The sequence below is a fragment of the Rhipicephalus microplus genome, chromosome 6 (assembly GCF_043290135.1).
Source record: "Rhipicephalus microplus isolate Deutch F79 chromosome 6, USDA_Rmic, whole genome shotgun sequence".
Taxonomy (NCBI): Eukaryota; Metazoa; Arthropoda; class Arachnida; order Ixodida; family Ixodidae; genus Rhipicephalus; species Rhipicephalus microplus.
In genome coordinates this window covers 54149503-54177311 of record NC_134705.1, presented here as the reverse complement: position 1 = coordinate 54177311, position 27809 = coordinate 54149503, and the positions used below count along the sequence as shown (strand labels likewise).

The window sequence follows — 27809 nt, the reverse complement described above, 5'->3', positions numbered from 1 at the left end:
TCCAGTGGACGCTCGTGGTTTCCGTGGCGTCGCCGTGTTTGAATTTTGTTGGAAAGTTTTGTGGTCAGCCATTGGTGAGGTGGGTGATCGTGGTCGTCGACATTTTTATGGTGCTCGCTTCTTGTATGCTTGTGCGCCACCATTTTTAAAGACGAAAGTCTTTCTTACGATAGCTCAACGCGCAAATGCTTCAGGTTATTTCGCACCTGTTCAACAATTCAGCAAGCCGGCCAAACTTTGAGTCCACGAATATAGCTCATACATCTTAGTCTAGTGGCTGCGTTAATATTTGTGAACATTGTTAAGCAAACAGCCAGTACTACAAATATTCGAGGCACAAACTCATTATGTATCTCTTAGGAAGTTTGTCTTTTTATGTAGAAAATACACAGCTACGTTATTCTAGAGACCGAAGTGTTTATTACGCTCCGCTGCGAATGCGACAGTTGTTTTACACTATTCGCTAAAAATTCAGGGGCTAAATCTAAAACAACCCGGTTCTGCAATCTACCGCTGGCTCTACGTTCTACAAAAAAAATTTTCGTTTCTTCCCATTACTCTTAGATGGCGCCATATCTCACGCAGTGCCTGGAGACAGAAGACTATTGTTTTTCGACGTCCTTTGCATCGAAGAATGGAGAAACATGCGCAATTTTTTTATGATCCAAGCTGTTCGTGCTTCGTGTGCTGTTGCTAGAACACTTCTGGAACATCTTCCACAAAGTGGTTATGGCTCTCAAAAGTATGACAGCGAGGGTGCCGCTTGCGTGGTCCTTTTCATTGAGCCAATTATTTTTCACATTCATAAAAACTTGTTGTTTTCTGCAGTGAACCGACAGCAGACGTTTTCAAGAACTGATTCGAAAAGAGCACAATGCAGCATATTCATCGTTAGACGAACAAGCGGTGAACTTCAGGCACTTGGGACATGATTGTAGTTTAACTTTTACTGCTGTCATGTAACGTCCAGCTTGAATATTCATTTCGCATACGTGTGTGGCTAATCACTCACCGTTGCTTAAAATGCATTTTCAGGGGTCTTTTTGGAAACATAAAAACTTTTACTCGGCTGAAGCGAAGAAACGAGCTGACTCTTGCTTTAGGTGACTTCTTCCTCTGTCTCACGAAAATGGGTAACGTTTCTTCAGAATAGAAGAGTTTATAAGAGTATTCAGAATGACAAAAGCCAATGCATTTGTTCTTTGAAATCCTCACAGACTTCATGAACGGCTGATTGCAAGGACAAATGGCCTAAAATCTAAAATCACAAGGGTTCATTTTTTGAGCGTGTTATTGCAAGAGATCCGATTTTAGGGAAACGGCTATTTTTTTCTTCGCCTTCCTCTCGCTACACTTGAATATAAGACCATAAATTAAATGTTATGAAGATTGTTTTCAGTATTGCAGTATTACCTATGAACACACTTTCTTGCGTTTGTACTTGACAGCATGTGAGTGCCCATGAATGCCTAGTCTAAAGGTCGGGGCCTTATAAACGTTATTTGGCATCAAGTGTTGCCTTCGCCTGTAGTTTGAGATCTTCACTCATGTTACCGGGAAACATTGACTTTCGGGAAAACTACCGTGTTCATCCTAGTCTTTTAGTTCTGCCAACGTCCACAAAACAACCGATAGCATTCACAATAAATTGGGGTGCAACCTGAAAAGCGTCGCCAAGCAATATGGCGTGAGTTACTGTATACCAGCATCTACTGATGAAGTGCCGTACAATACGATTTTCCCCCAATGTGTAAAGTTTGTGGAAAACATGTGTGCAGAATGGTAACGCCGAGACGATCAGCTTTTTTAGACGCCTTACATCTGAAAGGCTATTCCTTCAAAGGATGTTTACGGTGAACTTGGGTTGTGCCGACCCCAGACTACCAGAATAAATTCGGGTCAAAAACGTCTGCAATTCACTCTTCCTTCCCTTTTAAATTCATATCTGCATAATATTTTTGATCTTCTTAGTTCGTCGAACAGTGTTTGCTAGGAGGGACACTTGTTAAGCTAAGCGATTTAAGTGGGGTCACGACGTTTATAACGGCCCGTTTTGTTTGTTCAAGACAAAGCCGAAACAAAACAACAAACAAAACAACAATAATGTTTCAAGCCGTAAGCACAAAGAATAGGCAAACTTGTGTATTTTCCATTATTCCTATAGTGACTGAACGATCGCAGCACCCGAGACCCCTCTACAACACATTTTAGAAAACTCCTTGTGGAGGACGTCGAGGGGGGAACCTTCGTGAAATTAACCAAGATCAGTGAAGGAAAAAGGTGGTGGAGTGTAAGGTAGCGTGGTAGTCTCAGTGCTGAAGATATTCAGTTTCCAAGATGGAGAACATTTCTGGCTCTGCCTATGAACAACCCCCCCCCCCCACCCCCCGACATCATTGTCAGATAAAGGGGGGCATGTCGTCACTGAACAATCCGCGATGTTCGCGCAAGAGAGTGCAAAAGTAAACACTACAGTCTGATGAAGGATGAATGCGCATGAATAAGCATTTTTGGTTTTGACAAACATTGTTCGCAAGTAATAAACGACTTTGAATAATAAATGAATAGAATAATAAATAATTACTTTTGAAGTGGTGCTGGCTCAAGGTTTTATTCTAAAAATAAAGCCTCACGCTAAAATGCGTGGAAAAAATCGAACTTTCACATGATCCAGTTTGTCTAGACTTAAGCTCGGGTCATTGAGATCACACTGTAGCGGCTTCTCGAGGACGATACGATACTTTTGCAGAAGAAAAGTGACCAGCAGGAAGACCTCCATTGAAGCAAACACCTCTCCCGGACATGACCTCTTTCCTGAAATGCATTGCCACGAACAAAAAATTCTCATGGTGCTCATTGTGAGAAAACAAAGAAACACGCACATGACTCAAAATAAGATATAGTACAGAAGGGCTATTCTGATGCAATGGACTGACCAACATACGTCGAAACACGTAACAATCAGGTAACTTACATTAGCACAAAAGTAACACGTTAGTAATTTAAAAAAACGGCTTTAGGACATGTTTCAAAGTTTCCAGTTAGGCACCACGCTTGAATAATTTTTGTTGAATAGAAAATATTCAATACACACGTTCCATACAAATACTGTATATGACCCCCTTTGATCTCATGCCATAAAAATTGCACTTAGGTAGAAGTTTATCTAATGTACAGCTATACAGTTCTATACACCCCGACTGACTTTCTTAACAGTTATGTGCCGAGGCCACGTACTAACTATGCTTTTGAGGCAATGTGTTATTGCTTGCCTCTCTCTGATACCTCAGTTTTGAATATGCTTCAATAAATAAGTCCAGTGTATTATGCTTCTTCGCGGAACGTTTATTATTCGAACGGCAGCATGGTTTATTGCTGCCTGGAATCGTCCTGAACATTATTTAGCGTTTGCGGTCTCGTTGTCACAGTGAACCTGGGGACGTATGGCATGCTCAATCAGTTTTATTGCGATTTTTTTCCCTGTCAGAGCCACCTGCTGTTAAACTATACGTTGTAATTGATTGATTTGTGGGGTTTAACGTCTCAAAACCACCATATGTATATGAGAGACGCCGTAGTGGAGGGCTCCGGAAATTTTGACCACCTGGGGTTCCTTAACGTGCACCCAAACTATACGTTGTACATCAACCCAACTTGATTAAAGCAGTTACCCACCACACACTCTATTTCTAAACATGACTGATCAGCACAAAAACGTGTAACTGTATAGTACACAGGTGATCTGCGTCGGGGGACTATTTGGTATGAGCCTGAAACCGAATTTAATCTGCGCGGGTGACTTATAATGAGGTGAAGTGGACAGGACGGGTGCAGACTAACCACCAAATGTATTCAAAACACCAAAGTTGTACTTCTGACCACACGCATGCGCACAAGCAGTCGCGGCACTATCGCACAATATATTCAAGTTCCTTTAGCTACCGTATTGATTCAAGCTCATTTTTATGTAGAAAAACGGAAAGCTCACTAAGGCACTTATTTGTATCTGGCCTGAAAACCGAAGTTTACAATATTTCATGTGCCCTCTTCCCGTGTTCTGTCAATCGCACAGCTTCAATTCACTTTCTACGTAATTCACACATTACCATTCCGTTTCACTGAGACCTCATTGGGGCATCAAGATGGCGTCAATGCAGGCATAAATCTAAAGGCTTGACCAAGGACAAGCGAAATTCGCCGCTGTAAATATTGCTAAGGAAAGTCACCAACAAGTACAGGTTGCGAATTTCGTGTTCAGCCGTTAAGGTGTTTTAATTATGCGATATATTCAAGCGCGAGTGCCTCGCTAACCAAAGACCACAAAAGGCAGTGCATTAGCGGAATCCACAAGTGTCACCGCAGACAGGCTACCGTTCATGCAGCGTTTATTTTCGTATAAAGCCTGCCCCACTCACACTCGTCCACATGTCTCACACTCACATGTCCACATGTGAGTCTATGTGAGGCAGGCTGGCCACTGCATAAACATACGCCTAACGCAGCGCTACTCATCCTTAAAGCAGGGTGCGCCGCTAACGCATCTGGCCATACATTGATCGAATTTCGGATGCGAGGCACTCTTCTAAAATAGAATAATTTTCTTTAGGCATCATGATCGCACAATACGAGAGATCACGGAGGCATTTTACATCAACATTAGGCAACAATCTTGCATCAGCCACACTTCAGTGACAATTCTAGAAAAAGAAGTGTGACTGCTGAAGCGGAAAATGACAATATCAGATATGGTGTGATAGCCCCGGGCTTTGAAATTACGATGGTGCACACACACACACACACACACACACACACACACACACACACACACACACACACACACACACACACGCACACGCACACGCACACGCACACGCACACGCACACACACACACACACACACGCACTCACACACACACACACACACACACACACGCACTCACACATACACACACACACACACAAGGGAAAGAAGTGTGCACCTAAGGGGTCGTTTTACCGTGTTTTGACACCATAATAATTAGATCTAACAGACAATAATGTTCGCGCCAAGTTATTTTTTCACTCAATTTTCTTTCTTCCTATTTACAATACATTGGTTCTAATAACTTCCCCTAAACACTCCTTGGCGTTATTGTATGTTAGATCTTATATATATATATATATATATATATATATATATATATATATATATATATATATATATATATATATATATATGTGTGTGTGTGTGTGTGTGTGTGTGTGTGTGTGTGTGTGTGTGTGTGTGTGTGTTGTGTTTTTAAATAAAGTCTTGAGTTTATAGTAGCACTGGTGTGGTTCCCTCTCTTTGTTTGTGTGTCAGTGTGCGCTAAAATAGGCTGCGATGTGCTTATATTAACTACCTCGTCTTGCAATGCTATGCAGAGTGGGCTGGTCATAAGGAAAATGTTTCAATCCTACAATGTAAATTGTAATGCGTACTGTAAACCTACAAAATATTCCATCAGTGAGTGGCTCTACCAGGTCTGCTTATGCCAAAGACCGCTAGTCGCTTTTGATGAAGCATCTGAAAATTTCACTTTAATATAACACTACAATGATGTCCATAACTTCAAGCAATCCCGCTGAAGCGGCATGTGGCCACAAAAATGGTCTTTTTAATGCATTCAGTGAATGAAACAGCTGAGCAAGTGCACGCAAAAAGCTCGGCAAGTGAAGTGACGCCAGCTCAAAGCGAATCGATGCATATATTATGGCAGAAGCTAGCCGAAGCTTGTAAAATTAAATACTATTACTCTTTGCATCGCTCCTAAAAATCGCGTCTTCCCCTGTAGTGCTTTATGCAAAGATATTATGAGGATTTTTTTTTCTAGCACACTGTGTTTCTAAATGGGGCATGACTTTCCTTGTGTTACACAAGTAAACTACTGCCTTCCAAGCTGAATATCTCCTTTGCTGTTATAGTTAACTTTCTAAAGGAAAATATCGTTGCACAATGTTACCGATATAAAAAAGAATGCACCTTAATATATATAAAGCACATCTCTCAGAATATCTTTGGTTTCTTAGGCTGGTACGACATATCTACCACACGATCAACTTCTCACGTTGTCACAATAAGCATCAAAATTACAATGTGGCCCACACAGCTGTTTCCGCTAAAATATGAATTGCCGCTTAAAAGGGTTCGTTTTAGATGTGCGATGCCGAAATCTACAAAAATTCATGGAGCGCAAAAATAAAAACATTATATGAGTGAACAAAAAAGGTGATTCAGTATCCCGTCGTTATCACTTCTCAAGAAAGTTCATTTCTTGGCACAAACAAACTTTTCTAATATCATTACGAGAGCCCAGATAAATTTGTCTGTTCTGTAGTTAAACATTCTGCCAAAAGGCAGCGGCCGTCCTATTATCTTTTGCTTTTCTTGTCTTTTTCTAGTTTGCGCTGCATTATTTTCCTTTAAGAGCGTTTTTGCATTCAGAAGAAATCACCGTGACATCGTGGCGACACTTCGACGTTCTAGCATAGCACTGAGTGTACTCGGTGAAGAAAGTGGGGTCGTTAACACTCTTCTCTGTTACTTTCTTCCCTTTGCTTGTTATTCTGTGTTCACACTGTCGCGGAAGCTGCAACTTCTTGTACGCTCAAGTGATAGTTATTGTTTGCAAGAGCAGTCTTAAAAGCTTTGAATAAAGCTAAGGATGTCAAGCAACGCTACCTAATTTGCAAATAACGAAAGCCTGAGAGCTTAGCCGTGATCCATGTATTCATGGTATCTTGCATTATGCAAAGTATTGCTGGCGAGTTTATTAGAATATCTGTTGCGCAACTTGCGGAAGCATGAAAAAAAAGAGGGGACTGAGTATGATGCTACACTTTCAACGTGCCACAAATATTTATTCGAGCGATGCATTCGCTCAACCAAGATCACACTCTGTTGACAGGTTTTATGTCAACGTCTACATTTCCACTAATATTAGGCTGGATAACCAGTCAGTCAAAATTGATAAATTGGCCTCCAGTAAAAATGTGTTGTCTAGCAGAATGTGCGCATTGAAGTACAGCATGCAGTTTATTCTTTGCCAAAACTATCTTGCCTATTCTAATTGCGATGTCTTGCGGGAACGTTTCTGTGAGGAAAACGGCGCGCTGCCTCATCATTCCCTTCGTGGCTACCACAGCTCTTCGTAGAGTACGCGTTATTTCCTTTATCTACCCAATGGTCCTCTTGCGGCTGTTGCCAGAGCTCGGCCACACAATCACAATATTTGGGCACTATGACCTTTTGCATAAGGCTGATAGCTGAAGCATTCGCTATCAGTAAAAATGGCAAGGTGTGTCACAGCCCCGAATCTATGGCGGGTCTTGATAGTGAGCTGCATCTTTAGATAATACTTAACTTTGATGCAAGTCTAATCTTTTTGTCATGTGCATTGGTTACTCACGCAAGTTTTACTTTTTTTCGCGTTCTTTTCGTTTCCATTGAAATGCAGCACTCAGTTTTCAGTCAGTACTTCGGTTTTTAAGTCTTTTGTGTGTTTGTCTTCTGCGCTGCTTCAAAATGAACCCGAGCCAACTAGTCCAACTCAGTTTATTGCAGTGGTCCATCGCAAGTAGCCTTGACGAAGAGGGTTGGCGTTCTGAGTTCTTGTGTCGGTCACTGTCGCTGAAGATGACAAAAAATGACGCATGTAAACTCCCGCTTATACACGACGCCTTTGCTCGACCCTGACACGCAAGGTGCTTCTCTTAGATCGACGAGCTATCGACAAACTGAATTCGAAAAGATAGAACACTAGAAGACTGCGTTTATAACACTGGACAGTCCTTTCGAGCAGCGCAATTTTTAGAATAGAATGAGGACTTTGTAGATTGGCTCGGGCTGGCTTTTATGTCAGAGTTTCATTCATGGAATGCCTACGAAGCATGAGAATAAATAGCCCTTATATCAAGGAACCTAAACGCACATGTTGAATGTAGTCGTTATGACTCCCGTACATAACAGCAAATCGCCAAGCAAGCCTTTCAGTGTGGCAGGTAGTTCACGTTTCGTTTTAGTTATCTCGTTTCAAGATTTATCAGATAATTGTTTGAGCAAGTATTGATGTCACGCCAACAAAGCAGCATTGCGCAGCCTCTTCAGCCATCTTTCCTGCAATACTGAATCGATAGCCTGCACAATATACAAACGCGTGAAGTTTGTGACGGTGATGCTTGTCTCGTGGCTTCTCATTTTTCACGATGTGCTTCCCACAGAACGCTTATGGGCTGAGATATTTTCCAACGGGTGCCACATCAAGCATTGTGAGTTATGTACAAGGCACAGTCACCAGATAATCAAAGAGTAGTTATAATAATAATACAGGTTGTAAAGACGATAGTTTTTCTCGGGGTACTTCGGCGCAAAAAATTTGGTCTGCCTGTCTGCTATACAATTATCTGTTTGTCCGTCGTAACAATGCACCAAACAGCCCCCCAAAAACCCCCAAACGACCAACGCCCATCCTAAGCGCCCACCAATATTGCTCAAGTTTCAGCGTTCATATTTGTGCGATTGTCAATTAAAAAGCAATTATTGCGCATATCTGAGGAACCATGACAGCAGGTTAATATTCCTTATGTGTGTCTTTATACTAGAGGGGACATACATATGCAATGCTAAGGACCGTAGCGTTTATCAAGCTGAGCTGACAATGCAACGCTATGTTCAAAAAGGCAAGTGTTTCTAACACTTTGCTAAGATGACACAGTGGCGGCACCTGCCCGTCGCTTTGCGTTATACACCTTATTGCCCCCGAGACAGTCGCGCACGCCTTCTTTCGTTTTCGAAGATAACTGCCAATAGAGCTCGTGTTTAACGTGCCTCGATGCGCTCGTTCGCCTTCACTGCATGGATGGAGACACTCTAACGCAATGTTTTCAGAATACAATTCACCAATTTTTTCGCACAGAACATCAAATAAACGTTTTGTTCACTCCCTCTACATGCGAGATTAATGTCTTTTCACGACATTTGCAGTGGAACATGCAAATACGGGGCCAAATGTTTCGTTGAGTATCTACTGAGGTAAGTAAAGCAGGTGCATAACTTACCGGCTGAAAACGGAATAACATCCTCGAGCTTCTCTGGCAGAAAGACCCCATCCTTGTCAAGAAATCGGCCAGGGTCAAAACGATGTGGTTCGCGCCAAATATTGCCGTCGTAGTGTGCTGCCCACAGATTAAAAATGACGACAGTTCCTCTTGGTATGATAAAGTTGTCGACCAGAACGTCTTTGTTTGCTCTGTATGTAGCAAGAATCACATGGCGCAAAAGCAACGTAAGAAGTGTGCATGTGAAAAGAAGAGGTACCTGTCTTCTTCGTCTTTCGGGACGTGTACGTAAGCGGTCCACTTAAACCATGAAAAAAACACAGTTCAGATGCCAGTGTTCTATTTAACCGCATATGCCACTACGTATACATACCATGCAGTAAAGCCCAATTATTATTTTCCAAAATATTGTTGGGAAATAAATGATCACTGTTATGTGAAATTAAGAAACTTGGCTGTAAACTATCCACCTCAAAACATTGTCTTCGAGAGAGATATGTCTCCACAGTAGCGGTGTTAAGAAGCGGCGGCTTTCTCCTTTATATTCGCGGAAAAGCCTGACTGCGAAAAAAATTCATCGGAGTGGCAAGTGGCCTGATTTCACGCACACCGTCAATATAAATGGCTGCATTTTCTCAATGATCTTTGTGTGCAATATTACCCAATGTGGGAGAACTGAGGCCTAGCTGCACCTCGCGGTATGACGTCAGCCACGGAGGCATGGATGTCTTGTGAAATCCCAGAAGGTTCGGTTAATTATTCACGTCTGCTTTTTTGAGAGCGAGAGCCACCATTCCCCACTATCTGTTCGGCATGTAGGCGTTGACATAACAGGCACTGACAACTTCACAATTGAAAGACCTAAGCAATATTTCGCAGCGCTGCAGATATTAGTGTGTATAATGGTTGGTACGTGGTGCGACTTATTGTTCTAAGTTTCATAATATAGACATGGTAAATTGCCAGCTATAAGCAAACCCAACTTGAATGACCTCGACGACAGCAATGAAAAAAAACGACAGAAAGGCGAAAATGAGAGATTGCCATGAAAAATGTGTGTGGACAAGGCTAGTCTCCTCGAGCCGACATTAATACAAACAGACTTGCATACTCGAAGACTAAAACTAAGTTTGTAGATCTGTAAAGCTCTAGCCTTGAAGTACAGAACGAGCACTGAAGTATTAGCTTTAAAGTAACGTTGTAGCCTCGTGGAGGACAAGTATACTTGTAGAAATGCCGGTTCGGTCCCCAGGTTGGTGAACACAGTGATGATTTGACTCACTTGGACTCCTACTCAAATCAAGCCGAGAGTCTGTCTCTGAATAAGTCCGGGTAAGTGAAAATTTGGGGAGCTCAAGCCGGACTTAGTTTGATCAGAGAAAATTTTTTTGATAGTGTGCCGGAGTGTGTCCATCTCAGGAACATTTTGACGCCTTAGAGTTCGAGTGCATCCAAAGCAGACAATATAACTATTGATTGAGTCTGAGTGAGTTGCACTTTTCTGCCCAACTATGGGTCAAGCATAAAACTACAGTTCATGGGTTTTTTTTTTTCATTTGAAGCATAGCAAGTCACTTAACGTGAGTAGCAGGAATTATAGTGGACTTACTCTCTTGGCATTCCAAGTGGTGGGGCCGGCTTCCATCGATGAATTTCCCAGGAGCAGGCTAACGTATAAGGCATATGCCTCCGGTCATCCCAAGTGGGCAATCTCTCGGAGCCAATGACTTCGTCAATTTCCTGCTGCACTCTTCTTTGTAATTCTGGTCTGGTCGCAAAGTTCAAAAGGTGCCAATGCATCGTGTTTGTCGTGCTGAAAGTCCCTGCTATCAGGAAGGTTTTCACGTTGCCTATGAGAAATCGTTCTTTTGGGAGTAAAGAGCAAGCGAAAGCAGAGTTGTCAGTTCCTTTCATGATACAAAATCCACAAGTATTTTATATGTTCCGTATTTCAGCTCTCGAAAGGTAATTAGACTGGCTATAATTTTTCTGAAGACTTCATTTGGTGCTTTGAATTTAAAATAAAGAAGTCAATACTGAATGTAGAGAGGATGCTTTTGGTAATGTTACGCAGTGCAGCGCGTAATATCACCTATGCTTACAACTAACAAAAATTCGGTGAAAACATTTTGTCTCTAGAAATAAGCGAAGCCATGATGGTATTAGTATTATAGAGGTAGCATGATGCGCACAAGTGTCATGCACAAGTACTGCTCTCTGCTCTCTTCTGAAACACACGCAGCATAGTTGCAAGCGCAAAAAATTATTATTCCTTTGAATCGACGTAAACCTTGCACCACCATTATACCACTTATGCATGCAAATGGCGAAGTTATTAAACACTTTATGCAGGCCGTTCGTATTCGTCTGCTGGAAGCAGTGCTTGAAGAACCATGTTTAATAACTGGTGCTACCAATGTTTCTCAAGGCTTTCTTTTACTGAAAATGAAATCAAGTAAGGAAGCATAAATCACGACCGATGACGCTGCGTCAACGGGGCGCCGAAACATTGCGGCCTCGTCATAAATTGCATATCAGCTATGAGATATCTGATCAAAAATTAGGCGTTCAAAGCATTTCATTTTTAGTCAGTACAAAGCAACACACCAGAGAACGAGAGCGCAACGAAAGACAGACATGTTAAGCAACCCGGAGCGACTGGTATGGTACCCTACACTAGGGACAAAAATGAGGGAGGTTGAAAGACGGAAAGAAGGAGAGAGGACGGCACGTGGACTCAGTCACACGTCACAGTAATTCTGACTGCTGGTCCAAGTCTGTTACCTTCAAGAAGCTTAGGGCTGCTTTCCTCACCTTCACTCGCAATGAGCTCTCTGGATGACATTCCAGAATGGTGTCCACGGTACTCGGTCGGGGATATATGCGAGCTGAAGAGCTGCAAGTGATTTGGTCTGCGCATTTTAGCAAGGGCAGTAAAACAAGTTGTTTCAGTTCATAACGCCATAGTGAAACAAACTCACTGGATTTCTTAGCTTTCGCTTTAGACCTAGAATTCGCCTAAGCATTCGCCCGGCATCACAGGCAATGGTGACGCTGAATTTTCACATTTGTGGAGGTATCTAAGGCTTCTGCCTAAACAATAAAATGTCAATACGACACTGGTACAGGAGACAAATCAGAGTTAAGTATATGATAGTTGATATCAAGAAGAAAAGATGGACACGGGCCGAGTGTAAAACGTGTAGGCAGGATAAACGCTGATGAATTAAGGGTAGTAGACGAAGAAAGTGCTTAACAGCGCAAACGACAGGAGGAGATAGAAGAGACGAGAACAGAGCGCTGAACTAACAATCAAAGTTTATTGCAATCTAACTGCAATATATTGGAAAACAGATTCTGCGCATAACTACGCAACATGAGCGAATTCGTACATACATGTGCCGAACGGCCTACCTTATCAAGAGCCAGTCATATCAGGGGACTCTACATAATAAAATTCACAGCCGTGAAGAAAAATTGAAGGTAAGCTAACACAGGAAGCACCAAATTGTTGAATAGAGAAGGCTTCGCTAATCTTGCACTCGCGCTGATTTTTATATCGCCCCATAATCACACACTTGTGAAAATTGGCTGGCAGCCACACTTTTTACAATGGTCCGTCAAGTGGCTGGGAACGGAGCTATTTAGAGAGTGAGCGTGCTCCCTCAGGCAATGAATAATGCATGGGCCTGTTTGGCCAATGTAACATAACCCGCATGTAAACAATATATTGTATACAATCGATAAAACACATTCAACATAGCGCGTAGCGTGTTTCTCAGTACATGCTTCTTTCTTACGTTCTTCACTATTAACTCCGCGACATAGCCCAGCGAGCTTGTCGTGTTCGCAGAAGACAGCTCGTACACCTATTTTTCCAGCGACCTTCGTTTGTCTATGGGAAACCTCGTGTACGTAGGGAATAGCAGCCGTGCTGGAATGTGGTTTGTTGAGTAGGCTGTTGCATTGTCCCGTATGAAGCACTCTTTGTGGCGTAAGGAGAGTCTCGGTGATGGAAGTTAGCAGGGGATTAGGAAAACCTGCTTGTCGAAAGCGATGAACTTGGTTTGAAAAACTACACTCTACCTGGTGGTGACAAGAGCGAGTTAGAGCTGCCTTTAGACAAGAAAAAGCGATGCCACCCTTGACTAGCTTAGAATGGGCAGACGAAAAAAGAAGAAGGTTTTTCTTTTAGCGTGGCTCGTACCGCCATCAGACATGGTCCACCAAAAAAAGCATTTCTATGTCTAGAAATCGTAGCTTATCATGAGAAATAAGCTCCAACGTTAACAAGTTTCTTCATTTCATGCCGAAATACGTGAAAATTCTCACAGGTGGTTCGTCGAGGGTCAAATTGGTCGATGGGGTGAAACACTAAAAAATCTTCAACGTAGCCGAACACTTTAACTGTGCTTGTCTGATGAAGGTTAGCCATGAGACTTCTGTCATACCGTGCGAGTAAAAGGTCACCAAGAACCGAAGCTAAAGAAGCGTCAATGCACACTCCTTCCTGCTGAGTGTATAATGTGTCCTTTAAAGTACAAAGCTCGAAAGCACATAAAAGCGCAGTATTTCTAAAAGCCTGTGAACAAGAATTCCACGTGCATTCTGAAATTTGGTGCAGCCATAACGCTCAATAAACTGGCTAACTTAATCGCACACAAGGACATGAGGTAAAGAATAAATTAAGTCCTTGCCATCAACACAGAAGGCGCTTACTCGTTTCGAGCACTCAGTCCGGAGGTAATCACTGACAGTGTCTGGGCTCTTGATTCGACAGGGGTCATCAATGGGCAGGACTGCTAAAGACCTCTGCAGATACAAGGCAACAGGATGCTGCCAAGTACCGCGCTCGGAAACGATTGCTCTGAAGAGATTGCTTTCTTTGTGTGTATTCACTGAAAAAAAAGACCGAAGGCTCAGGCCCTATGCCGTTTTTACGGACTTTGCCAAAGTGGTTAGCCCCACTTCGTCGCACAGTTTTGCCGCTTGCGTCCTCACTCTAGCTCCTTTGATGGCTGGGAGCACCTTGAAATTCTTCCGCGGGGCTTCTTCAGCCTTGCTGTCATGCAAATGCTTAGGCATAAACACAAACCCTCCTTCCTTATCAGATTGGATAAGCTTGACCTCGGCTCTTCGTGGGCTGGCGACTATGGCACTAGACCGTTGTTGAGCCGTCTTGACGTCTTGCGGAAAGCAATCAACTCCCTCCTGGACGAGTCGACCAATTTCGTCATCTTTTACTCGTCCAACGGTGCTTCTTACGAGGCCAATGAGCTCCACCTTGTCCAGGTTTGGATGCTCACAGAATTTCGGTCAATTTTGCAACACCTTTTTTACACCTGCAGAAACAGCAACGTCTCCAAGGACGACGACTTCTTGTGCTGGTGGGGTGCGTCAGCCTCTCTTTTTTGGCAGCCAAGGAATGAAGCAATGAAGCAACTTGAATTAACGTTGGAGCTTATTTCTGATGACAATCTACAATTTCTAGACTTGGAAATGCTTTTTTTGGTGGACCATGTCTGTTGGCGGTACGAGCCACGCTCAAAGAAAAGCCTTCTTCCTTTTACGTCACGCCATTCAAAGCTAGTCAAGCGTGGCATCGCTTTTTCTTGCCTAAAGACCGCTCTAACTCGCTCTTGTCACCCCCAGGTAGAATGTAGTTTTTCAAACCAAGATCATCGCCTTCAACAAGCAGGTTTTCCTAATCCCCTGCTAACTTCCATCGCCGATACTCTCCTTACGTCACTAAGAGTGCTTGATATGGGACAAAGCAACAGCCTGCTCAGCAAACCACATTCCAGCACGGCTGTTATTCACAACACTCTGAAAAAATTACACCCTAAAAGGTGCAAAACGGGTGTTCGCATTAAAAGCACTCATATGAACACCCTTTTTACGCCCCATTTTTGAAACTTGAGGTGTTCGTAAATAAAACTCCCTCAAAACACCCCATTTACACCCTTATATTTGGAGTGTAATGAACAAGGCTACAAATAATTGATTTATATGTAGGGTTTAATCACCCAAAACCACCATACGATTATGAGAGACGCTGTAGTGGAGGACGCCGAAAATTTCGATCACCTGGGGTTCTTTAACGTGCACCCAAATCTGAGCACACGTGCCTACAAGGCTACAAATGCACATTTTCGAGCCGTTTTGCTTATACTGTTAGTATACGTTAACCATCTTGATACCAGCAAAGCTCCCACTACTAGCTGCGTGCGAGTCTAGTAATGAATCGAAGCAGAAAGTAATGTGATCGAAACGCAGTTTTCATCGATAAAGCACGCAAACTGCTATAAGATGGAAGATACAACAGGAGCGACGTTTGTTCAATAGAGTAAGGGCCAATTCTCCTGTACCTGTTTCTTTCATCTGTGTCATTTGCGTGATTAGTCAACACTCACAAAGTACACTGATTTGCCTGAACAAGGTAATGTTGCGCACATTGGTGTAGCCATGCATAGAACACTACCCCCTCCCCCCCTCCCCCGTAATATCGAAGCTTTTAAAGCTGGAGATAAAACGTCCACCACCTGCAAAAAAAACAGCACAGTTGTTTAGCCATAATAACCACGTCAGCAGGCCATCAGGTTCCTTAAAAACGAACATTGACGTCATGTATTTTTAGCAGGCACGTTTTATTTAATTACTGTAGCGAATGTTCTCTTCATGTGTCCTTAAGAGTGCGTCATGGAAATTAGGAAGAGGACAGCGATCATAAAAAAAATTGCAGAATAAGGACATTTCGATGACCTTGACGCAGCCTTGCTCACAATGACGGGAACCTTGTGGACTAAATTGCGAACAGAGCTCTCCTCAGGAGAGCCAAAACGCATTCTCTAGTTCTCTCTCTCCCTCTCCCCGTTTTTTTGTGGATCCCCTTCTTTTAACTTATGTAACTTTCCCAGCAGACGTGCTTCGGTCAAAGCCTTGACTTTGTAGGTAGTGAGAAAACAGCATTGATGAAATATTCTCAGCTGTGGTCTTGTTCCAGGGACTGCAAGCTAAGTACAAATGTATTCCCACAACGTGAAGACAGAAGTAGTAATCAACAGGTCGAGAAAGTACCAGCAGGTCAGTATTTTTATTTACTGCGTGCCAGAGCGTTCCTCTTCTTTCTTGTTATTGCTTGCTGCATAAAAGCGTGCAGATGCGCGTATGCGCTGTCGTCTTCGTCTTCCTAGCAGTACGCGCGTAGCAATATGTTCTCATCGAATTTTGTGACGGCCGATGCATGCAATGTTGCAATGTCTTTACCGAAATGAAAGTGCTGATAAAATATCGCCTGGGTGACCTTGAATGTACAGTCCCTAAAGACCCATGCAGCTAAGCAAAAAGCATGAGCTTAGCTTTTTTACAAAAATTCACTACATTAGGTCGGTGAAGGTGCGCTAAACATTGCTCCTCAATATTACAAATGCGTGTTCTGACTAGTAGCTCGTGCTGGCCACACTGCACCGTCACTATGTTCACTGCGATTCAGATGCATTGTTAAAGGACGAGTATAACGCAACAGATCGCTGCCGCAAAAAAAAAAAAAAAAAGCAGCGCCCGTGCTATCAGCAGAGGGCCGGAGCTAGCGTTAAACCGCATCTAGCTGGTCTGAGAGCGCCACAAGGCGCCTAGACAACCTTGCCTGCCCAGTATTGCTGCGCGCCGGGCGCACAGCGCGGGAAAGGGGTCGACATCGTCTTACATGTCACTGCTTGCGCTGGCGAAAAACCCTCCCGTGTGTGTGCGTGTGGTGCGCGTGGCTTCTCGATCGGTAGAGTTTATTAGTCGGTGTTTAGTTTGAAATGTGCCTGCGCTCTGTGCTCCACCAGTGTGTTCTGTCAGTGCTGATTATTGCGAAAGTGCACCATCCTGAAGACTGGACGTGTGGATTCATATTCTGCAGCACTCGAATTGAAATAGTGAGTATCGCTCTCACGTTGTTCCGTTCAGCGCTTTGTTAACTGCGTGAGCACGAGAATAACGCCTTCGAACAATTTTATTTTCAATTAGTTGATGACAAATCAGCATTTGTTTACTTAGCGAGAATATTTGTCCGAACTGTTTCACGGGGATGATGGCGAAGTGTGATTGTGGGCAAGCTTTTTTGTTTGTTTGTTTAGATCGTTGGGAGTACAAAGCAGAGTGAGCGTGCGCCGCTGAGGTTCAGCGAAGAAATTGAACAGATTTTTGCGGTGCCCTTTGTTGGAAGCCGTTTTTAACGGGGCCCGCTCGTGCTGCACATCAATTTTAGTTTACTAATTAATACATGTGTGCGGACGGCGCCTGTTAGCTCTAAGCATCAACCGTATGCAAGACGCATATGCTTGGGCATGTCGGTAGTTCATTTACTTTCTTTTTTTTCTTATTGCACAAAAAGACCGAGAACGGAAAACAAGGCCGTGGTGTTCATGTCGTTCTTTTCGGTTCTTTTTCGGTTTGTGCGGTAACACTACCGTGATAACTCAGGTTGATGCATCGGATGACAACACAGAATATTGTTTCGCGTTAGGTGCACCTCGCGAAGTTTGCCTACTTGCTAATACATTCAATTTCCCTAAATTTGTCTGCACCGGTATTTTCGTTCACCCGCAACGTAGCGTGACACTGCCGACAGCCGTGCCTATGTAGCGGATGGAGCACTGAAGCTGGACTTTTGTTGGAACAGATTTTTAGTCTGTGTGTGTGGTCGAATTGCCTACTTGAACAGCGCAAACGCTTGTTTGAACATAACTGCTAACATTCGAGCACATTTTATTCAGATTTTTTCCATCATGTGCAACTTTCATTATATTTTTGTTATTCAAAGTTTTATTGTAATCGCCTCGCTTTGGCGTTTAACTTCGCTAAGTACTTCAGATTTTAAAGGTATTTTCGCTATGTGAAGCGTATTATTAGTTTTTTTTGTTGTACGAAAACACTTTAATGTTATACATACTGCACGGTATCTAAGCATGTGTTGCAGCCAAATTGTAAGACTGGGCAGCATATCTATCTAAGAACACAACACGCACAGCCACTGAACAGCCTACGCTGCATCGGGAAGGAGTTATGCTTTCTCACCCTGACAGCATGATTGAAACATATGGCCCTAATTTAGCAGTATGCAACGGTAATTGACTGAAGGCAACAGGGTCACTTTATTCGAAATTTTCCAGCCAATTTTGTGGCTATGGCAAATGTGTTTGAAAAAAAATCGTACTGATTTAATGCACTCAAAAGAGTGAACTGCTTGAATATATCGGAGAGAAAAAGGTTTTTGGTCTCGTGGTTGCCTTTCAAACTTGCCAGACTGTTGTTTGAGTGTTGTTTGTGAAAAAATTATTTTGCAAGTACCGCACCTTTTTTTATACCAATTTTGGAACATGTTAAGTAATGGAGCTTAAGTAAGGTGTTTGAAACTCGGTAATATTATACAAATTTTCGGCCAATTACGTCTGCAAGAATTTAGGCAGAGTGTGTTATGTTTGCATTTTCTCATTGCTATACTGCACTTTGTATGAATATCTGAGCTGTGACTACCTACTTCACAGAAAAGATATTTTGATGAAAAATTATTTTTAGACACCTTAAGCTGTTAACCTCTACGAAAAAAGATAACTCATTTCACAGAAGTGTAATTTTGTCCGTATTGAGACGCAATTTGCACCATGTGGTGGTTCAATGAAAAATCACCTTCTACCTAAATTGAAAGCAAATAAACAGTTCTTTGTATGTGACAAGTTTCATTACAATTTCTATTTCGAGGAATAAAATATTTTTTTTTTAATTTTCCCATCAACGGCAATGGGGAAATTCGAGGCGTCGGCTGCAGTATGACCAAATGGCGAACGGGGAACTTGGAACTTCAAAAATCAATTAGGGGCAAAGCTCTTGAGGCCGTGGATCATTCCCTCCTCTGTAGTCGTACTAGTATCATGTAGCCACTTGATGAGTTGCATAATAGATGGCGTTAGTGGTTTTCACAGCATATACACGGACAAAATGATGATTCGTAGGGCGAATCTTTCATCCGCACATTTGTGCTTTCGTACGTTCGTCTCTGCATCCATCCATCCAGGCTTCCGTGTGTCGGTCTGTCCGTGAGTCCGTCCGTCTTTCTGTTCGTTCATACTGGCGCAGACTGTCTGTCCATTGGTTTGTGCGTCCAGACAGACGAACACTACGCCCCATTCATCATCATTCACTCCGTGGATATGCTGTGATCTTTTTCTCAAAACATAAATTGCTATGACAAAATTTGGCACATGAAAAGAACGGTTTATTTGCTTCGATTTAGGTGCAACGTCTACTTTAATTCAACCACCACATGGTGCAAGTTGCGTCTCATTATAGACAAAACAATTATTTTGTGAAATTTGCAATTTTTTCTCGTAATGTTTGACAGCTTGAGAGGTCTAAAATATTTTATCCTCCAAATATACCTTATGTGGATTAAGCATTCACTCCTCAGATAGTAATTCAAAGTGCAATATTGATATAGAAAAATGCAGATATAACACAATTCGGGTAAATTATTTGAGGCGTATGTGGTCGAAAAATGGTAATAATATTACTGAGCTTCAAACACTCTACGCAAGCCTTTCACTTAACTTGTAGACCAAATTTGACATGGAAGAAGAGATGCTTATGAAATAATTTTTTTCACAAACGTCCAGACGAGAATCCGGGAAGTTCAGGAGGCAGACACGTGACCAATAAACTATTTGTCTGCGAAATATTCTAGCAGTTACCTTTTTTAATGCAGTAAAATCAGTGCGATTTTTTTCGAATACATTTGCGGTGGTCACCAAAATGGCTTGGACGTCTGATGTGGAATGACCCAATAGCCAATTCTTACATTATATAATAGTGTCAATTTGAGCCAGTTCAAGAACACTAGTATCATTTGCATTTTAATACGTAACTGTACAGTAGTTAATTTTACAAATTACCTGCACTGAATACCTTCTCAATGCGCATACCGTCATGTATGCTCAGTGGCATTGTGCTTTTGTGCAATAGAGAAAAAATATGTATACGTTGTTGCGCGTCTTACTGTATTCCTTTTAATAAACTAATCGAATGAGTACCATAATAGATCTGCAAAATACACATGCAGCTGTGTTGATGCATACTTAAGCATAGAACTTGACATTCACTTGGAGTGGTTGATGCATGCAGCTAATGGAACATTATCAACTTGGAGCAGCACCTTTTTATTTGCCTGCACGAGCAAGCTGAAAGGGTAAAGTAAGGTTCATATCTACGGCACGAAATGCATAATGATTCTGCCGCAGCACGCTTTTTATGGCGTTTATTGCTCAGCATACCTTTTCTAGCGTTTCTCACTGCAGTGGAGCCCGATGCCACTGAATATGCTTGCTATGCACTTAATTTATACTTACACATAAGAAAGCAGTTAGTTATGCATGGTGCACACTGTATGTTGCACTCTTTGTGAAATTTCAGCCATTGTTCCGTGTGTAATTATTTTAGGTTTCAGGGATTGAATTTTCTGTACAGAAAGAACAGCTTCGCCCCACTTCTCTCGAAGGCACCAGTCATCTCAGCAGCTGAAGATGATGGTGCAAGCAGCAGTGACGAGTGGTTTTGTAGTTAGGAGTATACCAACACTGACATTACATTAATACAACCCCAGTTAGACAACCTTGCTGAATGTTCTCTTTTTTAATGCCGAAATTTATACTGCGACATGTAATAGGTTGTAAATGTGACTCCAGAAACTCGCTTAATCTTTCTACGTGTTTTTTTATTGTATAGGTGTCAATCAAACGGCATACGTCTCAGTCATTTGCCCGACTAGTGCAAATGTTTTGAAATTTGTGGAGATTTACTGTATTGAAAACAATGAATTTTTAGTATAGAGATAAAGCAACATGGTCCCGTGACATATTTAAAAAGTTTGCAGAATGCCATCGGAGCCCTGTTTGTCAGATTTGCAGTTTTTATATAATAAAGGCAGATGTTAAAATATGGGAATAATTTTTTTGCTTTGGCGTTATGTTCGGTTGGACCTTACGGTACAGGTTACTGCTTGCACTACTATGGTGTAGTGTGTGTGTGTGTGTGTGTGTGTGTGTGTGTGTGTGTGTGTGTGTGTGTGTGTGTGTGTGTCTTCCCCGTCTTTGTCGTGTACGGCCCAGTCTACGTACACCTATATACACCGATCTGATGCAGCTCATTCAAGACCATGGCACCTTATTTTATCAGCTGCATGCATACAGGTGCGTGACAGTGGCTGACACCAGTATCTTCCTTCTTCCCTTTAAGACGCATAGAAGGTTCATATATGCTTCTCCCTGAGAACAATTGGGGCTTCGGCCAGTTGGTGATACATATTTGATAGAATGAAGTGCCGTGAACGGCTCTCCTCAACACACAAGTCTAAGCGTCAACTCCTGTGTCTCTGCTTTTGTTGCCCGTTAATTGCGCTTCATTTGAACAAGTATGCTCATCCATATAACTGCCATCGTTTCAAAAGGGTTTTCAGTGTACCCCCCACTCGCATGGGTGTAGCTTCATCCAACACCCATAGTTTAGGGCTGTTTAAAAACACCTATTAAAGTAGGGTGTAACGTTTCTTTACACCCTACGGGTTCAAGGTGTTTCTAAACAGCTTATTTTTCAGGGTGTTCCTAGACACCCTAAAAGAGTGTTGCCCATGGGAAAAAACAAATACACCCTTATGGGTGTAAAAATTTTTAGAGTGTATGTACACGAGGTTTCCCATAGGCAAAGAAGGTCACTGGAAAAATAGTTGTACGAGTGGTCTTGTACGAGTTTTACGAGTGGTACGAGTTGTACGACAAGCTCGCTGGGCTATGTCGCAGAGTTAATAGTGAAGGACATAAAGAAAGAAGCATGTACTAAGAAACATGCTACGCGCTATGTTGAATGTGTTTTATCGATTGTATAGAAGATATTGTTTACATGCGGGCTCTGTTACATTGGCCAAACAGGCTGATGCATAAATGATCGCCTGAAGGAGCACGCTTACTCTCTAAAAGGCTCCATTCTCAGCCACTTGGCGGACCATTGTAAAAAGTGTGGCTGCCAGTCGCCAATTTTTGACAAGTGTGTGATTATGGGGTGATATAAAAATGAGCGTGAGCGCGAGTTAGCGAAGCCTTCCACATTCAACAATTTGGTGCTTCCTGTGTTAGCGTACCTTTGATTTTTCTTCGCGGCTGGGAATTTCGTTATCTAGTGTCCCCTGATATGACTGGCTCCAGATAAGGTAGGCCGTTCGGCACATGTGTGTCCGATTTCGCTGATATTGCGTAGTTATGCGCAGATTCTGTTTTCCTATATATTGCAGTTGGATTGCAGTAAATTTTGGTTGTTAGTTTAGCGCTCTGTTATCGTCTCTTCCATCACCTTCTGTCGTTTGCGCTGTTAAGCATTTTGTTCGTCTACCATGCAGCACCAACCAGCCCAATCAAGCACCTTGTTAAAGTTCATTAGGGGAACTGATAGACTTTCAAGAGATGGCAAGCGGGTGAAGAGAGACAGAATGTTGGGTGGGCAGATGAGATTAGGAAGTTAGCGGGTATGAAGAGGCAGCAGCAAGCACAACACTGCACTGAGTGGCGTAAGATAGAAGAGGCTCTTTTCTGCTTAGGGCGTTTTCAGGCTAATAATAATTATGATAATGATGACAACGGCACTGGGCAGAGGGTTGTGTTAATGGGATTGTGGTGCAGTAGTTATATTTCTACGTGTATGGGGAAAGCTCCAGATACTTGAAAATTGTGAAAATTAACCGCTGGCGTTGGCGGCCTGGGACGGTGGTGTCGACGCTGGTGGTGTCGATACCTTGCCACCTGATGCGATCATGAGTTCACATCTCGCCATCTGCTGCCATTATGACTCACAATAACGTCATCGGGACGTTACACACTTGATAACGCACAAAATTCTGGCGTTTTGAAAGGCGGCCTGATCGCAAAGCCAGTGTCAAAGCACGTCAAGTACAAAATCATGAATTTTTTTTCTGATTTTAAAGGCATGCAGTGCCAAATCACTTTTGATGCCGACAGCTTTTGCAGATAGCACGAAGAAAGATCCATACATCGGCCAGGCCCATAGCCAGAAGGTGCGTCCTATGACACCTGCCAGCCCCCTTGCGCGAAGGTCAGATTGAAGGGGGCGTTTTGCGAAAAAAATCACAAAATAGGCATTTTTTTCAACCGTTCAACATGCCCCCCCCCCCTTCCTGCTAAATCTTTCTGTCTGCAGGCCGTACAAGGACTGAGAAGAAGAAAATGGCATTAGTGTTCTAGTTAGTGTTCTAAGATAGATACATTAATGTTCTTAGATAAATACATAAGGGGCGCATGAGTTCTGCTGAGCGGCCACCCAGTTATTGGACGTTGCATAAATTCACGTGTAGTTGTTTTACATTGGTAAAGCGAAGCTGTTACTTTTTGCCTTGTTATCACAATCAAAGTGACATGTTTCAATGTAGTGTCGTGCCATGAAAGGATGAGAAGAATACGAGGCGGTATTCTATTTGTCGCTAAGAGCGGTATTCTATTGGCTGCTGTAAACGTGGCGATTCTCTATTATTCCTATATTTTAGCTAGCTGTTGACAGTATTAAAGAACCCCAGGTGGTCTAAATTTCCGGAGCCCTCCACTACGGCGTCTCTCATAATCATATAGTGGTTTTGGGACGTTAAACCCCACATATCAATCAGCTGTTGACAGTACCCCGATGTTATGTGCAACCACCACTGCTATAGGGAAGGCCATCTAATGATTGCGATGCGCGAACAAGAAGGTGAAAGCTTCGCCGCAGCCTGAAAAAGTAGCGGGAATATAGGTTCTGTGGGTCTCTCAGTGAATAAAACATTTGGCACCTGTTTTGTTGTTTGTAAGGATAAAAAAGTGAAAACTTCAGCTAGTTACTCTAGCAAGGCTACGCTACTGTCCTATATAGGTAACTGTGCTGATGAAAACTGGTAACTGCGCCTAAACTATACTCTGTTTTCGTGCAAGTATTTACGATATCAAACTTGATATGAACAGCCTACACCGACGAGCTAAGCCAAATAGCTATCTGCTATCTTTTCACCTATGTCATGCCCTTTCAACGGGTTGTAGTCTACAGAGGAGCCGAGGCACTGACGCATCGTCCCCCTTCTTCAGCACAGGAACAGCCCATATTTTGCGTCAGCCTGCAGCCAAGGGCGATATGTGTGCCTGTGTTCCACGCTCTCTAAATATATTTCTTTTTCTTTTGATAATATTATTGATAATTTAATAAAAGGTTTACATGGCTAAAAACATGCCATGCTTATAAAAAAGCATTTATTTATAGCTTCAATGACCTGCCGCTTTTTTTCTTAAACGTGCACATAAATGCATGCTGTATTGTGAAATCTCTAAGCTAACTTCAAGGCGAGTATTATTTTTGCAAAATTATAGTAAAAAGAATTCCTTCACATGTTTTACCTGTGCCTATTTACCGCTTAAACATCCGTACTTTACATCAAATAAATTTTCTGGGGTTTTTGCAAAGGTTTTTCAAGTAGTAGCATAGCTACAGACGATTTCTTCGGAGAGGAGTTTGATCTTGCGAAGGCCCGCCGATGCTGGCGCCACTTTTAACGGTTCAATTTCTTTTCACAGAAATTGTCCCTATTCTCATGAATACTAGCAGCACCTTTGCATATTTGCAATATTGCAGTATATTGCAGCGAGTAATGGGCTGCTAGGCAGAAGTATCTCTGCACTCGCCTGAGTACTTAACGTGATCTAAACCTCTGGTTCATCGGTTTTCAATAAAAAAAAAAGCCTGGTCTGCCACACTTGCTGCAAAAACGTGACTGAACACTAGTTTGCCTTTCTCGTCATTTATGTTTTGCCGTGACGTCAATCAAAAATTGTCAGTTTTAACGTTTCGTCGTCTAAGTGATGACACCTTGAAGCATGACTTCGGGACCATGCGAGGGCTCGTGATGAAGCACAAAAGTGGGACCCCTGAGCTCATCAGCACATGACCTCAAACCTGTCGGTACAACAAAGCATCTCCACCATTTCGTGGAACGTGTAAAATCTTCTTCTCCACAGTGCAGCCCAGATATAGAAAGCCCTCCTAAAGCCGACAGAAAAGTTGCCCCTGCAGCGACCTAAACTAAATGAATGAGTGCAATTCTGAGTGAACACAAGTCCAAGTATGACCTAGTCCTTCCGATGGGCAACAAATGGTTTAGATTTGTGATAACTTGCTAGCCACAACAGCTAGAGACTATTCTTCGGCAGGCGAAAAAAAAAACAAGTTACTGAAAACTTGACTTCTATTCCTACTCTTCAGGAAAAATCCTCTAACTTGATATGCCACTCTAAATGCAAATGTCTTGGAAGTAGTTCGCTCTTCTTAATGTATGGATACGCACCTTCAAAGTTCGGTGACTGCTCCAGCTTTGCTTCTGCAATCTTTTTTGCGTAACCTTCGATGAATCCCAGCCGTCCATTTTCCCTTGTTCTAGGCTTGTACTTCTCATTCTGGTCCCTTTAAACGACGTAAAATGATGAGCATTGTTACATTACCTAACTACAGCAAAACTGATCAAGACTAGCTTAACCATGTCACGCCTATTTCATTACAAATGCCTCCTTTGAAAACTTGTGGCACTTGAGTCTATTAATTTCATTTAAACAATGATTCGAATAGGAGAAAGAAGCAGATGTTGAAATAATCTGCAGCAAGCGACACCCATCATTTTTATTTTTCATCATACAGTACAAATTACAGTGGTGCGATTGAGCACACTAAAAAATAGGCAAAATTTATCAGACCCTGCACTGATGGCTTCTCCGGAGTACAACCACTTGTTATTTCTCTGACGCAGTGAACTGTCCAATTCAAGGATGATGAAAATTGCCGTCAAAAAAGTCTGTTGCCGCGTTACCTCCCTAAATTTTTACTTGCATAGATCAGGTTTATGGAATTCGCCTATGTGCATTTACTGTAATCAAGAGGAAACGATCAGTCATTTTTATTACATTGTCGCCGTTTCGATTTATTCAGGCAAAGCATACTAGCACCACCTCTTCAAAAACTGGGCTTGCAATTATCACAACCTTATTTTCTTTCATTTGGAGCCTCTACACCGGGTTTCAGCCGCAGGGATGTTTTTTTCGCAGTGTAGGAATACATCACTGTGACTAAACAATTTTCTTGCTAAATTATGGTCTCACTATTTTTCCATTTCTTTTTCTTCAAGTTGCAATTGGCACTTCAAATCATGATTAAATATCAAAAGTTTTTAGGAATGACGCAGTGCTGTAAGTATCGGACAAATTTATCTTATAATTAGCCGATCCCCTCCTTTACGCACGATCCATTACCAGAAGAAAACAACAACAACAACAACAAGCTGTGGTTCTTTCCAATAGAATATTTAAACGACATGAAGCATCGCAACAGAAAGTAAAACTGGAAGATTGTCTGTACCAAGCTAATCAAACACAAATGATGCATTATAAGATTGCAGTTATCTACGTCTACAGGAAGCGCTTGGTTTACCCTCCACGTCAAGCGATGCTTTATTAAGCAAAAGCATTTTTATTCGAAGGCTATAACTTTGCAACCTGATGACGCCTGGAAGGCTATGGCGCTCATTCACCGTTATGCGAAACCGAAATCGAGATAGAATAAGACAAAATTTCCCACCATGATATTTCCAACATGCTGACAACGAAAAGAAATTCTGGAAGGTAATAAACGCGAAGCCCTCATCTTCATGCTTCATATCCATACTGCAAAGCAACGAATTCAAGTCACTACTACGTTCAATTCCTTCTTTTGTTCCGTTGTTTCATATGAGATTCTTTACCTCAGCTACGTCACATCCATCAGAAATGACATCGTGATCACCGAAAACAAACTCGTGGCTGCTATTGATCGTCTTTCTATTAGCTCGGTGTCGGGTTCATGTGGTACTTGATCGAAACTAGTGAAGTTGACTAAACCTGTTATTTCTGGCGTTTTTTTTTCACGCCTTTTCCAAGAATCTATTTAGTCAGGATGCGTTTTTGGTAGATGGAAAGTTTCCGAATTAGTATCAGTCTTTAAGTCTGCAGACCAGTCGTCTGTCACCAACAGCAGGCCCATTTAACTGACCTGTATACTATGCAACTTATTAGACCATACCATATCATCGGCAATCATGAATCATCTCGCAGAACGCAATCATGTTTTCAGCAACCAGTACGACTTGCTGCAAGGTCGCTCTTGCGAAACGCAGTTATTCAAGGTGGTCGCAGAAATTTGCGAAGGCGTTGAAGGAATGAAGGAGGACGTGACTGGAAACTGTGGCACACAGCCTTGCTAAGGGATTGGCCAGGAACCGGGTAGTTCTGACGAAAGACTGTTTGTTTGTTGGCTCACAATTTTTTAAACTATTGAAAAATGACAAGATATAAATGAAAAATGAACACTTAGAAATACTAAATATAGAAATCGAAGCACATAGTTTCGCCAACAACAAAAGTAAATGAATAAAGAAAGCAATTTGAAAAAAGTAATTTAGGAGTAATTATAAGTTCTACAGTCTGAATATGTTTGAAGTTTCAATAAATTCCAACAAGGCATCGCTAACTTTCCCGTCAGTGAATTCTAGGAACAAAGCCCCCAAAGAAAGTACATTTGGAGTGGTCAACTCCAATCCTACGAGACGAAACACGGCATCTTATGACATTTTGCGCAATGTAGCGTATTTTTTA

At 42.2% G+C, this 27809-nt stretch overlaps 1 protein-coding gene across 1 annotated transcript in view; it reads right to left on the bottom strand.

Moving 5' to 3' along the window:
• Positions 1-2580: 2580 nt before the first annotated feature.
• The window catches only part of LOC142764772 (cytochrome P450 2C20-like), a 41084-nt gene continuing 15855 nt past the window's right edge, over positions 2581-27809 (bottom strand). The window contains exons 5-8 of the mRNA XM_075865295.1: positions 25478-25593; positions 10685-10940; positions 9076-9266; positions 2581-2814 (exon numbers count right to left, since the gene is read on the bottom strand). Of these exons, the coding sequence (XP_075721410.1) occupies positions 2630-2814; positions 9076-9266; positions 10685-10940; positions 25478-25593 (748 nt within the window). The 3' untranslated portion in view covers positions 2581-2629. The remainder of the gene's footprint in view (positions 2815-9075; positions 9267-10684; positions 10941-25477; positions 25594-27809) is intronic.